At 40.7% G+C, this 15,488-nt stretch overlaps 1 protein-coding gene across 1 annotated transcript; it reads right to left on the minus strand.

The window, feature by feature from the left end:
* Nucleotides 1-216: 216 nt before the first annotated feature.
* ctdsp2 (CTD (carboxy-terminal domain, RNA polymerase II, polypeptide A) small phosphatase 2) lies at nucleotides 217-12,438 on the minus strand. The gene is made up of 7 exons (XM_077571765.1): nucleotides 11,765-12,438; nucleotides 8,121-8,278; nucleotides 5,738-5,839; nucleotides 4,829-4,885; nucleotides 3,784-3,876; nucleotides 3,394-3,579; nucleotides 217-2,023 (listed from the first exon to the last, which is right to left on the minus strand). Exons 1-7 carry the CDS (start codon nucleotides 11,823-11,825, stop codon nucleotides 1,898-1,900), a joined length of 783 nt encoding a protein of 260 aa, XP_077427891.1. The 5' UTR covers nucleotides 11,826-12,438; the 3' UTR covers nucleotides 217-1,897.
* Between the last annotated feature and the right edge of the window lie 3,050 nt (nucleotides 12,439-15,488).

Consider the following 15,488-nt stretch of genomic DNA (forward strand, 5'->3'; position numbering starts at 1 on the left):
CCAGAGGACCAGGATTGAGAACCACTGCGCTGAATCTGTCTGCATCAAATTGTGGCTTTGGAAGGGTTACAAACAAATTGCTTTGAATTCAAGCCACTGAACCATTTCAACACAATTGCTTCAGGCTGATTTAGTGGTTCAGAAAGCTTTGGTTTCTCTCACTAGTATATTGATGTAAGGGGGGGGGGGGGGGGAAGTGACTCAAAAATACTCAAGTACAGGAAAATAGAACCAATTTTAATTTCCATTAAAAATTGGCAGCACCTTGTCTTTTAAGGTATTGGTCAGATTTGGTAGACAAAATATTTCAAAAGACAGACAACTGGTGGCAATCCTAACATACTTTGGATCATCGCATCTCGTACATTTTGCTTTTTTTTTTTTTAAAAACTAGTTAACAGAGGATGAATGCATTAGGTGTTCAACATCACAAAGAAACCCAGGAAACTCACCCAAAAATAAATGTATCTAATAAGACAAAACAGGTAGGAGTGAAATTTGAACTGCTGAAATTATATTCTAAAACTTTCAACACAGATAAAACTTTTCCACACAAGGCCAGCCTTAAAGTTGGCAAATGGAAAACAATACAAATACAAGAATGTTGAGCATTACTGGACATTACAGATTTTTGGCCAATAAATACAGAAAAAAAACACACAAAAAATGAAAGGATGTTTTCAAGTGTTTTTCCGCCGCAAGTAGTTCAGCCGCATGCACGCGTGGCTTCCAACTTGCTCTCGACAGTGTTTCCTCATTCATGGCCAGCATGACACACGCCTTCAAGTGTAACTTGACGCCGTCAAATCTCATTCAGGCACAACACCCAATTTCAAAAGGCACACTTGTCTCTCAATCAGCCCTGTTTGTTGATAATCATTAAAAAGGAGAAAAAAAAACGTCAGAAAGATTGACTGAATGTGTGGCGCGCACGCTCGGCCTATGTATGTGCTAGCATATTCCAGTGTGTCTGCATGTTACAGACTCTTCATTATTACCATTTTGTCCTGCTTGTTCAACCTGAAAGCTACATATCATCACCTCCCAAATCATTTAAGTTTTTTTTTTTTTGAAAACACAGAAAAAACTGAACCGAATACTTATTATATTAATATTTTCATTTCAGGAGTAATAAATCTACATCAGGTCAAATTCGATTTTTTGCATGCATCTGATTTTGATGTCAATAACAAGAGTACAACTGCAATTTTGTTCTTCAAATCCGACCCAGGCCTCTTTCTCATGTGGATAAAAATCGGCGGATGTGACTGCAAAGGCAACAAACATCACAATTGCTCCTCAAAACTGACGACGACGATAAACAAAGATATTTTTTTTAAAAACTAACTGGTTACACACAATCTTTAAAAGTACCAGGATCGAATTGAAGGAAGAACAAAAAAAATCCCAATTGTGCATCATACCCTGCAGTGCGAATGTAGCTTAAAACACGCTTTTGTTTTGTTGCTTATTTATAAGGCCAACGCTTACTTCCACTGAAATGAAATATTGATAGAACCGGCTTGCATAGAGGAATCATTTAAAAATACATTTCCATATAAAACAACTTATCAAAAGGAATTGTGTATAAAATCTGGCGGTGATTTCAAAAACTTTTTTTTCTCCTCGTTCCTTGAAGGCACACTCAATAAAAGGATGATGAGCAGTCACATGAGCGCGTGCGGGCTTTCTGTTTTGGCAAGAGAACAATTGTTATTCCCATTTAGGTCAATATGATGGTTGTGTTTTCCTCTCGCCGTCTGGTGGCGATTTTGATGATTCTGCTATCACAAGCATAGAAAAGGCCTGAGAACGCCAAACGGAATTCGAGGCACAAACTTTGGAATGTCGTGAAGGGCACGCTAATGTCGAGGAATTTGTAAGGGAAAAACGTGACTCAATGTCCTCGAAGCTGGTCCAGTTGGGTGTAAACGTTCTCCGCCTGGCTGAGTTCTTCAAACACGGGCAAGAGGTTGAGGAGCTCTGCGTCATCCACGTCATCGAACCACGACACCACAGGGACCTGAGGACACACAAACACACACGTTTTATTAAAAGCGCTCCAAACAAGTGAAATTCATAAGCAGCAGCTGTGATGGGAAATAGGTGACCATCTTGGATCACTTCATCATACACTTTTGCAATCTGTCAAATGAATGTAAGCATTGCTGCGCAGATGGGTCAGATTTTAAGTATCTCCAATTTTCCAGCAACATCACAACCCTAAATAATTGGTGAGTGTAGGGCTGGGGGGGTTGATCAAGTCAGATAAGTCCACTTAACAATGGAGGCTGTGCTTTGATCATTATTTTTCTGTTAGTGGCCAAATGGCGGATGTTATTTGTTGGTTCATGACTTATTACTTAGTGGGTTTTTATTAAAGACAACACGTGCTGTGTCCCCAAAACACAGGAAAGTTCTGAATGTCCTAAAAAGCACCTGGGCTGTAATTATTCCAAAAATATAACCTGCCACTTGGTTTTAGGTGTTCATCACTTAACCAGTTGAGGGCAGTCATGCACTAAACGTGCCAGAGCTCCGAAACGTACCAGTAGAAGACAAGAACAGGAAGTTAATGACTTCATGTAGCTAACAGCTAGCTCCAACCTTGTTTACTCATGGAATATTGTTGACGCATCGTCTGTAAGTGACTTTTAAGACACTATTACATGTGTAATGTAGATAGAATGATGTATGTGTGAACTAATTGGTAGTTAGTGTTTGTTTACCGTAAGTGGTCGTTGCTAGCACGCTAACGCTAATCGCGATTGCTAACGGTTTAGCTTAGGCTAATACCCTTGTTTACCCTTGTTTGAGTTCTGACAGTCAATGTCTAATTAACCACCAGCTGGTTTTGGCAAGTCTAATAACCATCTATATAATTGAGACAGCGTCAACGAAAAAGCACACGAAGGCAATGACAGGAATGCTAAATATATGATATCACTACAATTTACTATGATTGCCTTATTGCGGTCTATGCAGGAAACCAGGAAGTGCATGAGGGAGCAGTGCAGCAATAAAAACTGAATGGAACAATAGGCCTGTATGCCTGCATTCTATCAAGTATGCATATTGTATTCTAGCTTCATAGACAGCGTACAGTATATGATGCGCCATGGCACAAATGTGGAGTGACAAAATTTAGGCCTGTTAAGACCAAATCAAAACCGCCGTCGTGCAGAGGTAAGGATGTGCGCTGGTGGACAGGATTTACACGATTCATGAAAAGAAAGCCAATTATATTTGGACCCATATTGCGCTGGAATTCTAACCTCAACTCCATCTTTCATTTTCTGTAAATAAATGCCCTAAATGATAAAAGTGCTATTTAGAATGTGGTAGTTAGAAACAAAAGCAAACGAGTGCAGCAGATTTCAAGCGCGAACTCACAGCATTGTTGGGGTGAAAGATGTAGGAAGCGGGAGAATTGTCCAAGATAAGCGTCTTGTGAAGGTCTCGGCCCAGGCGGCTCAGATCTTTCACGTAGCAACCCTGGTGGAAGACGCACGACTCCCGGAAGAGGCGAGTTCGGAACACGCTGTACTGGTCCAGCAGGTCCGTGACGGGGTCGGCGTACTGGTGGACAGTTGGGGCAAAAGGTGAGGACGCTGACATGCTAACACTCCCGCAGCGCTTGGCTAACGCTAAAGCTGCTGTTCCCGCGGATTTTAAATATTGCTGCGAAGGTCATTTGCATACCACCAGACGGAGCCCACGTGGCACATTTTGCGAATCACTGACTGCAATTGGGCTAACAATAGGAGGATGTTTGCTAGCTACCTTGGCCAAACTGGCGGTGAACAGCACGCACTCAAACAGCTCTCCCATCCGCTGCAGGAACTCGTCCACGTACGGACGCTTCAGCACGTACACCTGCCGACACACACGCAACAAGCACGCCTTCGTCAACAGGTGACTTCAAAGTCCGCCGGCTCGTTCGCCGGCGACAGGAGCTCATCTGTCAGGCTTCGCCACTGGAAGGTCATTGTTTCAAGTCTCGTTAACATTTCAGTTATTTTGAAATTTTGGAAAACTATTTATTGTTGAAAACATTTAGGAGCTATTTACTGTACAACTTTTAAGGCATGTTGATGAACCTGGCAGCTTCCTCAACTTCTTTTTTACAATTTCTAAACAAAGATATGTGTTGTCTAAGATATATAAAATTTAAAAAAAAAACTTGCAACATTTTGCAAATCTGCCCATTTGAAATAATGTCCTCTTTTAGACTTTTTTTTTTTTATCCGAGTAGTCAAATAATGGAAAAAAAATTATTAACAGGTTAATCTATTGTTCAAATAATTATTAGTTGCAGCCCTAATTGGAAGTAAAAGTGTTACAAAAGAGAGAGATATGCACAATATGTAAACACTAGCTGACTTCCTGATTTGACCCACTTCCCAACAGGCAGGATTATTCTTCCGCTTTTGTACTCGGTCGGCACTTCTGACATTGCATCAAGCGACAATTTCTTGCCGTTTCATTTTGTAATAACGGATTAGCCGCTAATGGCCACTTCCTGAAACAAGTAATCAAGAATAGGCCGTGCCAGTGTTAACCAGCCTATCCTGGATTACTTGAACCAGGCAGAGGCCTGCACAGACGCCCTGCCGGCAGACTCTCCCACAAAATGCCAGGCAGCTTTTTGTCTTCAATCATCTTCTACGGCTAACCGGCTGGGAACATGAAATGAGGGCGTTCCCTTCCTGCGGGGAGTCGTAGTACAACATCTGGCCAGCAGAGGTCTCCGCTGCTCCCTTCTGCTGCTGCAAACACATCAGCACCCACACTTACACTTACATGCAAACACTGCGTGGCCTCTTACCTGGTGTGTGGTCCCCTCAATCTCCACTGGTACGATGAAGTCGGCGTTGCTGATTGGCTGCAGAGGGGGGGAACAAAAGGGAGACGTGGGGTTGGTGTGTGCGCTCTCCCTCGCGGGTCCCGCGTGTACGCTCACATGACGTTACATAAGCGCTGGCTTACATGCCGTACTGCTGCCGCCGCTGTAAATGGCGGGGCGGGGCACGGCACGCACATGCAGCCATTTGACAAACATTCTTTCGGATTGGCAAGCGAAGGTGGCATGAATATGACGCGTTAATATGAGGCCAGTGCAAATGCACTTTTGCTGATTTGAGTCAAATCAAGCATTTTTGTTTTATACTATCAAACTACTGACAATATCACTACCAAATTCCAAATATTGACATTTAGAGCAGTGCGTGTCAAACTTACTAGACAGTTTACAGTACACTAATGGTGGTTCAGTTCTCACATTTTCGATTAGTTTTTTTGAACCTGACTATTTGCAAAGGGAAAAGGACCGGGCCAACCCGTGAATAGCAAAAATCCACACATAATTGACATCTATTCAATTGAACTGGAAAAAAAAAAAAGAAATACATAAACCACACCTCCCAAAAAAAAGTCTAACTAAAAAATACAGTGAAAAGGCCCGAACTGGCCCAGAGTAGCAAAAATCCACATAAAATTGGTGGCCATTGAAAAGCATTGGAAAAAAATAAAAAATAAGCAATTCTTTTAAATTTCGATTTCAAAAATTTGAAAAAAAGGTCGAAAAATATGAATATACTCGAGCAAATTGCCACCTTCCAAAAACACATCGTCAACTGTTATATTGGACTGCTCAGTTGTCTACATGCGCCTTGCGATGGACTGGCGACCAGTCGGGACCGACGGTTCGCTTGATGGCTCGGTGGGCGGTCCCCACCTTAAAGGAGCTGTGCACCAGCGTCTCGTCCAGGTCGATGACCACGCAGATCTTGCCTTGGTCGTGGGCTGTCACCTCAGGCAGGAGGCCGGTGTCGCACAACTGGACGGGGACACACACACGTTATTAGCACACACACACACATACGGCTCGCATATTGCGCACGAAATGTTAGGACGCTTGTCATGAATTTGATCATTCACTCCCATTTGCATTCTTTAGGTTGCAATTTGATATTGATTTAAATTCTCTGATGTTGATTCGGTAAGTAGTACCTGTTGACCGCTTTTAAGTATTTATTTAAAGTTTTGCCCTTGACATCACCTAAAAAAATTTTAGTATTTCAATTTCAGTAAAACATCTTTCTTTCTTTTTTTGCACAATAATGACTTGTTTGTGCAAGAAAAGTAACAAATAAAAGATCAATATTAAACTCCGTAAACATCTTGGGAACGATGGATTTGTTGACAATTTCAGATCGCTGCTCCCTACACTTTTTGCTTTTTCTTTCAACATAAGAAAGACCAAGACGGACGGACGATAGATGAATCGATTAGATCAGAACGATAGTTCAGTATTCATCCCATGAGGGTAATAAATAAATATAGGTACATGAAAAATGCAAAAGCAGCATTTGGGGGGGTCCCAAGGATATCAATGTGAGTCAAAAGAAAAGTGGGTGGGTATTTACTATTACTAATATTTATTTATTTATTTATTGACCTTTCAGTCGTAATTGTCAAAGTATAGTTTGCATTGCTGCCGAGTCTGCACTTTTTGGTAGAATTATAAAACATGTATTTACCCAGATTAAAAAAAAAAAAAAAAAAAAAAAATGAACATGACTTTAAGACAATCAAGCAAATTTGAAAAGCATAATATGGTGAAAGGAAGTGTTGGGAGTTCAATTCAAAATTTGGGTGCCAATATTTTCCTTTTTGCCGCAAATGAAGATCTGTTATCTGCCTCCTTGACCACGACTAATCAGTATTAGCTGGAGAACCCCCCCCCACAATTAGCACAATTGACTTGCAGCTATTTCTGCAAATCAACACTTGCAATCTATCAATAACAAATGACTTGCATTATTCTTATGTTCCGCAACATACAACAAACATCATAGATTGCAACTAGGACCAATAAATCTATTAACTCATTCACTGCCATGGATGACTATAGACGTTAAAAATTCATTTGAACTATTTCTATTAGTTTAACATTTTTTTCCACTTTTGTTAACAAGAGTAGGAAAACCTTGAATTCTTTTACTGTACATTTAGAACAGATATAAAATTTGTGATTAATTGTGAGTTAACTAGTGAAATAATGCGATTAATTATGATTACAAATTTTAATCGCCTGACGCCCCAAATTTTTAACAATGTTTTCCTTTTTTTCTTTTTATTTATTCATTGCCATTGACGGCTATAGACGTCAAAAATTCATTTTAACTATTTCTATTAGCTTAACATTGTTTTCCACTTTTGTTAACAACAGTATGAAAACCTAGATTTTTTTTTTATTGTACATTTGGAACAGATAGAATTTGTGATTAATCGTAAGTTAACTAGTGAAGTCATGCGATTAATCGCCTGTCGCCCCTAATTCTTAATAATCTTTTTTTTAATGAATTCATGGCAGTGAATGAGTTAAAAATTTGAATTAATAATTAATCATAATTAATCTCACAATTTCAATAATTAACTCATGATTAATTACAAATGAATCACACATTCTGTATGTTGTAAATGTACAATAAAATATTGTTTCATATTCTTGTAACATAAAATTGGAAAACTATGTTAACCTCGTACAAAAATGGGTTGCATCTTTCAGTTCATTGACACGGTAATTTCATTGTAATTCATAAAGTTGTTTGAAGTTAAAAATATGTAGTGTACAGCAAAAGGAATGTGAAACATTGATTCGTCTTGAGGTCAGTTTTCTGCCACTGTGTGGCATTGCTGTTTCATGTTGGACATGTTTCTTTTCATATTAAGAGCTGCTTAATTTTGACAAGAAATAACTTTTGGTCTTGTGTGCATTTTCTAAATTGTAAAATACAACTTTCCCCATTTGCCACAAATATATGCATTGTTATTGTATCTGTAGAAATGATTTTTATTTTTTTCTCTCCCCAAAACGAATCACATTTTTGGGGACCTAAACATGTACAAAAACTCACTAAAAACGTTATATTTATTTAATTGCCGTTACAAAAAATGAGTTCCATGAAAGGAACTTTTACGTTTTTAAGTTACTAATAACGCGTTTATTTTGACAGCCCTATTTACAAATCGGCTCTCATCAGCACGCTGGAGCGTTTGTTGTCCGATTTTGACAAGACTGAAGTGGGCGTACGTGGAATGCGAAAGGGGGTTACCTTGACAACGGCTCCATTTTCCTGCGCCTCCAGCAAGGCCTGCTGGGAAGGCGGCGGCGGAGGAAGTTTGGGCCCATCCTGCGCTTGTAGGCAGCAGAAGAGCGCTTTGAAGATGTTGCAACTGCGAGGCTGCTTCAGGGCCGAGCGGCTCACCTGGCCTGTCACGCGCAAACGGGGAAACATTGAGTCCACACAAATATGACAAAACAAACTTCAAAAAAACTCACCTTTATTGCTTTATTATGGAAATCAATGAAGAGCAAAATTATCTGTTTATACATATGCAGTTGTGCAATAATGAATCAATTATCAAATGAAGCAACAATTATTTGAATACACCGAGTTGTTGTTTAGAAAACTTATGAAAATTGTTCAAATGTTGTGAATTTCTTCCTCTCAACAGTCATTATCTCCCATTTCTGTCATCCTCCATGAAGAAAGCAGACTGATTATCAAAATGAGACATTTGCAAACATCTGCTTTTACTTTGGAAAACAATCAACCTTTTTTGGGGGCCAATTTTCTGACCAACGTTATGAATCAAAACAGGAACTGAAACATCATCACTTCGTGTTTTTTGTGCATTTTCTGCACTTTCAATTTGAAATCATGTCAGTTTTTTTCAAAAAAGATGCCTTTTTTTTCTTTTTTTAAAAGTGATTTTTACTATTGCATTGTCAATATGTTATATACAGTATGGTTCGTCGATGGGTCTTTTATATCTATTGTATGTATTGTCTTGCTCTTATCTGGACCATTGAGTGTAATAGAGTTTATTGGTATTTATTATAATCAAATTCAACTATTAATTGAAAAACTACAGATTGTTGGATTATAAAATACTGATTACTTTCTAACCTATACATTGAATTAAAAGAAACATTTAGAAATTCCAAATCCAAATCTTGCCCTGCGGCGCATTTCTTTTCTGGAAATGAAAAAAAAAAAACGCTCAAAGCTTTTGGTCTCTTCATGAAGACCGAGGAAGTCGACATGATCGTGTCGTGTCGTGTGTTTGGAATGTCGTATTTCAAATTTGACAGGAAAAAAAATGATTTCCCTCACAACAAATCTTCCCCTTCAATCCGTATTCACGCATAAAAGCCATTCAACTTCTTTACACACACGCAAGCAGGTGGAAATGACAAGTTGTGAACTTCACTCTTATTTTGCACTCTCCATTTTGTTCCCCAAGCTGTATACATTTTTTTTTTTATCTGTGAACGAGGTGCTTGATTTTATGAACGCCGCCAGGTTTTCACATCTCCCCTGCACAATCTGTTCGTAGGCCGTTTTGATATTATTGCGTTGTATTGCACAAATACATACATGAAAAATGTGCTCATTCAAAATAATGAATGAAAACATGTGAAACATTTACAGAAATAAAACAAGAAGTCAACACCATCAATTTGACTTATGAGTGTAATAAACATGATTGTTGTTAGGGGTGTGAATTGCGATTCGATTCGTATCACGATTCATATGTCACGATTCGATTCGATACCGATTGATCAATCTATAAATTGATTAATGAGATTTTTTTGTTACTTAAATTTTGAAAATACTAATCAGTAAATTTGTACATGCACACTGTATGATTTGTATGAAAATGTATTTATTTATCTGAAAATTCAGGCTTATAACTGAGCCACTGCATTTAACAAAAAGGTTGCAGTCTGTTTCATGTTTGAACAGCATTGAAATCAAATATTAAGGCTTAATGTTCCATTAATAGAACATTCTTCCATGCTTAATGTGTGAATCCTAACCCTAAGTAAGACGTTTTGTTGAATATTCCCATAAAAAAAATGGATGTTTAAAAATCGATTGGGCCGCATATCGAATCGATTCAAGAATTGTGCGCTGTAATATCGCAATATATTGCCGAATCAATTTTTTCTAAACACCCCTAATTATAGTAATAATCCATTAAGCCGGTGATTATTGTTTGATGGATCATGTATAAATGTTTTTCTTTTTCATTTCCATCCCTTTATTGGAGAAAAAAATGACAGTGCAGAAAAATGCACAAACAAAAAATGGATTATGATTCACTTGCGGTGAGAAAATCTGCAAAAATGTTCTCCAAAGTAAAAGCAGAAGCCTTTTTTAGATGAAACACAAAGATAATCAGTTTGCTTTGATGGATGATGACAGAAATTGGAGATTTACTATTGACTAGCTGAAACTTAAGTTAAACAAGATCTCTTAACAATTGGATTTTCAAAAATAAGTGTCGATTTATTTGATGATGAATGGATTCATTGCTGCATGTCGACTGTCAACTTTGCTTGTGAGGGGCGAGCAAGCACGAGCGTCCGTGGTGTGTCTGTGTGCAGGAAAACACAGCCTGTACAAAATCTGCCGCCGCCACTGCTGCTGCTGCTGGAAATGGCCGGCCTAGGTTATATAATCACAGAGGGCGGGAAAAGCCACACTCACTTCCCAGCACTACCTTCCTACACACAAAACATTCCAAGGCCTTTTCCAGGCTGACTGGTGGTCGCTCGGGTAGGTTTGTCAGTCACACAGGACTCCGTGGGATCTGGCTTTCAGTTTGGATTTTGGGACAAGCCAAAAAGTCACAACAACAAGATTGGGCATCACATCCGTGTGATGTGGAAGCTTCCAGCGGATCGTCAGGCTTCCTAGAAAGTGGAACTGATGATAAACGGGCTAAAAGTGTGCCAGTGCAGCTGGAACAGTCCGAATGGGTTCTTCCTGGGGACAATCAATCAAGACGTGCAGCAGCGGCAGCGTTACACAACGCCACCTTTCAAGACACACTGATCCTCATTTGTTGATTTGCACACCCAAACAAAAGCCGCTACACACACACAGGCACATTTTTGTCGACTTCATGATTTGGGACTTGAACTGCTGATTGATCCCATCTCCTAAACCAACATGATAATTGGATTTTTTTAATTATTTTTTTGCGTGACTTCAACTAAAAAAAACAGGCGCGTTCAAGGCCAAAAAAAGAATTGGACAACAATCTTTTCCACGGACCGCGACACTCACTCACAACGGGTGTGTGCGGGGCGGGGGTGCAACATTCCGCTGTCAATACGACCCCCTCCCTCCCCCCAAATCCGCGCCATACACATTCTCCAGCAGCACCGCGATTATTTACGGTGCATGTTGGCCCCCCCCGACCCCACACACACACCCCAGCAGAATGCGCCCCACACTGGCGAGGAGAGTTCGAAAAAGGAGCAAACCGAGCCTGTTGATGTGCACTCGTGTTTTTCCTGCTAGTGGCAAAATGAAGGGCTGCTGCCAAACAAGCTGCAACCTGACACTCACAAATACTCCGGCATCTTTTCTCGCTTGGAGAAACTCCAGCACAGTTCAACAAACAACAACAGACATTTCCAATTTGAGACTTCAAGTTCACTTGTGACAACAAGCGTCATTTTTATTTTCTCTATTAAACGCTGGACTGGTGTTGCTTTTAGCGACTTGAACTGTACTGTCAACATCTGCTGTTTTTTTTTTGTTTTGTTTGTTTTTTTTAAAGCAAAAGCGTCCAGCTGTCAATCAAGCGCACACCGATCCAATGTGGCGGGACAACAACAACAACCTAGAAGTATGCGCAAAAAAAAAAAGATGTTCGGAGCTGTCCAAAGTGGTCTCACCTGTTTTGGGGGACACTTGGACGTCTTCTTTGTGCACTTGGGTGATAACAGAACTTTCCATCGGACAATCACGGAGCCCTGAAAATCCTCAAATCCTGTCCGCGGGCACTGGCGGCCACCCCTCATTGGCTTCTATCTTCACGGTTCCGACCCAGCCGATGGTTCGCCGCGCTCGCCTGTCACTGGCGACTCTCTCGTCCCCGCCTGCCTGGCTTGTCTGCCGTCTTTCTGTCCCTCTGTCTGTCTTTCCTTCCCCACCGCCTTTTTCTTGTTCTTTGGGCTCGCAGAAGGAGCGGGCTGAACTCGGAACCGCTCTCCGGACACGGCTTTTCGGCGGCGAAACGAGCGGACGGTGGGGCGGCCCTTTCCTTATTTTCTATTCCCGAGCCCGCCGAGTCGTCACTTCTGCTGCGGCGGCGTCAACATGGAGGAGAATCCAGCAGGCGCAAGCGAGCGGACGAGGAAAACAAGCGAGGAAATGGGGCAAGCCGGGCCGGTTTCAAGCTCCCCCTTACTACACATAAACAACATCGGCCGGACGCGCTCTGATGGTCCCCAAAACACCCTCGACTCAAAGCTACACTTTGTACCCACGCGCAATATGTCCACTCCGGGCCCAAATGATATAAATACGACTTTAGTCAAATAGCTCACACGTTGTTTTTCTACGGTTGGCACTCGGCGGGTGCCCTGAAACCGACCACCGTTTCTGATTGGGCGAGCTGTGTTGAGGGGGCGTGGTCGAGGCATTCCTCCCAGGCCTGCACACACAGTGCACGCGCCACATTCCAGCCCCACGACGAGATGCTTTCGTTAGCTAACTTGATTATTATTCTATCTATCTATCTATCTATCTATCTATCTATCCTCCGTTCATCCATCCACTTCCAGTCAGGTCCCTATCTTGGGAGACACAATTGTCATCTTTTTGGCTTTAATCACTAATACATCAAAACAGTTTTGAACTAAGTACTTTAAGTGCTTAATTTCCACTCGAATTTGAAAGATATTTCCATCCAAAACAGGTAGGAATGAGTTTGTACTTTGTATATCGCTGGCGTCGGCATAAATGTCTTACATAACAAATTGGTCAATTCCATATTTTTTCCCTTAAATCTATTCTATATTATTGGTCATTCCACACGTGGGTGTTATTTTTCCCCAAATAATAAACAATTTAAGAAATTGAAAATGGCTTTCTCTTTTTGATGATAATGGTTGAACAAGTGTGCTATTTTGAGGGTCTCCTGCAAAGTAACGATTTTGAGAGATTCATCTGACGCTAGCGTTATACAGCATGCCTGCCACTTTTAAATGAGCAAAATTAAAATAAATTAACAATCATAAATCAAACATTGACTTTTAAAAACTTGGTTGCAAATCCTTTGCGGAGTGAATTGTGGAACGCGTCACTGAGATCAGCACTGGATTTCATCCGTGGTGATGCTCGGCCAGGCCTCTCAACTGGACCTGGTTTCAATTTCTGCTTGTTTTTGGGACATTTTCCTTCAGACTTGTCTTATAAGATTGTACTGTAAACCACCATCCAATGAGTTCTGAAGCATTTGGCTGATTAGGTGCCACAATATTCCCCAATACACAACGGACAAAAATGGCAAAGTAAACGCGCTGCGAATCAAGTGCACTTTGGAGTGTTTCCTATTCACATCTAAGTTATGAGCAAAAGGAATGGAAAATGTCATGCCACGGTTCTCCAAGTAGAAATCAAGTCACCGATGTCTTTCCGGTGAAATGCTGCTGCCTTCAGAGTATGCACAAACAAGAAGTGCTCCTCTCGTATTCTGCTGGAAACTTCCAACAACCTCAAAATGTCAACAAAAAGACACAATCAGCATTCAAAAATACGGTTGCGCTTTTATTATTGTTTGCCTTCACACAGGCTTGCTTACTTTGATAATGGTGAAAATGAGCAAAAGCGTCATGACTGCATTTACAAAGTGGACTTTGCAGTGTTTCATCTTCACACCCTTGCGTCCCTACATCTGAAAACCGATCCGAATCAGAAGGCTATCTCCAGGTTTGAATTCTTTCTTGCTCAAAATGACTTTTTAAGAAAAGTGTGTTTTTGCCACCTGTGGTGTGCAATTCCACGATACCAAACATTAAAATAGGATTCAGCAAAAAAATTAATAAAAAAAATAAAAACAAGATGCAAATTCTGCAGAAATTATGTGAGAACGCTTAAAAACTCAAATGAAATGATGTAGAGTGAGATTGAATGATGTAGAATACGTTTGATTGGGGGAATTTTAACATGGGAAAAAAGAATATTACTGTGAAAAATGTGTGAATTCTTGTTAAGGTGAAAATAGTTTCCAAGGTGAATTGAATCAGATGAACAGGATGGATGGCTTGAAGCGAATTTTTGCAAAATGGTGAATTTGTATTGTTGGAATTGTTTAAGAAAGGTGGAAGTAGAGAAGTGTTAAAACAAATTGTTAGAACAATCACCGTAAAGTTTTTGGGTATGGAATAGCACCTCTGTGAATGCCTTCAGCATTCACACAATAAGGTTTGGGGGGAGAGGGGGGGGCGTCTTAATGCCACCCAAAAAAGCAAAGTCTGAAAACGAGCCGTTCGCTGAGTGGCTGGGATGATAGGATCGCCAGTCATGTGATTTGCTGGAAGAGAACACCCCCCCCCACCCCCACCAAACCCGCGGGCCTGCCCCGAGTAGCCTCTGCTGGAAGTTTCCAGGAAAGGTGCCTAGTGGACAGGCTGTGAGGCCTCGACGGGGAGACATTTGGCTCATTGAGAAAAACAAAAACACGCGGGCGGGAAGACTCTCCCTCTTACATAAGTCAGCCTCAATGATAGGAGAAAAAGGAGGGGGAAAAAAAATAGAAAAACCAGTCGGGTCGCCACTCCTCAGCTCGCTCGAGCGCTTGGCAAGCAAGACTAAAAGCGGCGAGGGCGGATGGCGATTGCACAATCGTCCACGTCGAACCGATTGGAATGTGAAGCAGCAACAAAGACGACGTTTCTGATCAAGCGTCGCGACAGGATGGAAGCCTCATTCAATAGATCAGCAGGCGGGCAACCGAGAAGAGTGGTGCCTTGAGATAGGAGTTTGAATTTGTTCCGTGCCCACCCTTGTAACTCAAACAACATCAAATGAAGACACAAACAAATAAGAGTCTTCTTCTACTCCTCAGTAAGATGCTGTAATATTATCAGAGGCACAAGAAAATATGCTTGTGAATCTCCGTCTACAAGTGTTGCTTCACCGTTTGTGTTCACAACACATCCATTGCTTCTAATTGATGCTAACTTTTAGCATGTAAATAACATTTTCTATAATATGTTAGCAAGCTAACCAGAGTCTTGCCATGCAGAGCTACAGTATCTGTTTTTCTGAAATACACAAAGTGCAACTCGTAAGTTTTAGAGTAAACATCAGGTGAGAAAAACTCATAAGTTGGGTCACTCATATCTCAAGGTATTGCTGTATTGATATTTCACTTAATGGTATGAAAATGTGATTCCAAATTGCCAAACTTTTGCAAAAATGCCAGTGCATTACATCCCGACACCCCCATTGAGATACGAGACCCTTGACTTTTGAGTTTGTCAAGATACAGCCGCGTCTTGACGGCCGATGTTTTTGTCTTGAAGTATGAGCAAAAAAATAATAATTTAAAAAATGGTGATACATGTGCGCTTCAGACCGCCGCCACTAGATGGCGAGCACACACACATCAAT

The sequence above is a fragment of the Vanacampus margaritifer genome, chromosome 1 (genome assembly GCF_051991255.1).
Source record: "Vanacampus margaritifer isolate UIUO_Vmar chromosome 1, RoL_Vmar_1.0, whole genome shotgun sequence".
Taxonomy (NCBI): domain Eukaryota; kingdom Metazoa; phylum Chordata; class Actinopteri; order Syngnathiformes; family Syngnathidae; genus Vanacampus; species Vanacampus margaritifer.

Coding starts and splice junctions, on each gene's coding strand:
- ctdsp2 (XM_077571765.1), bottom strand. CDS start 11,825: ATGGAAAGTTCTGTTATCACCCAAGTGCACAAAGAAGACGTCCAAGTG. Junction 3,580..3,783: donor TCACCGCCAGTTTGGCCAAG/GTAGCTAGCAAA, acceptor ACTGTCCACCAG/TACGCCGACCCCGTCACGGA. Junction 2,024..3,393: donor TCTTTCACCCCAACAATGCT/GTGAGTTCGCGC, acceptor GTGTGTCCTCAG/GTCCCTGTGGTGTCGTGGTT.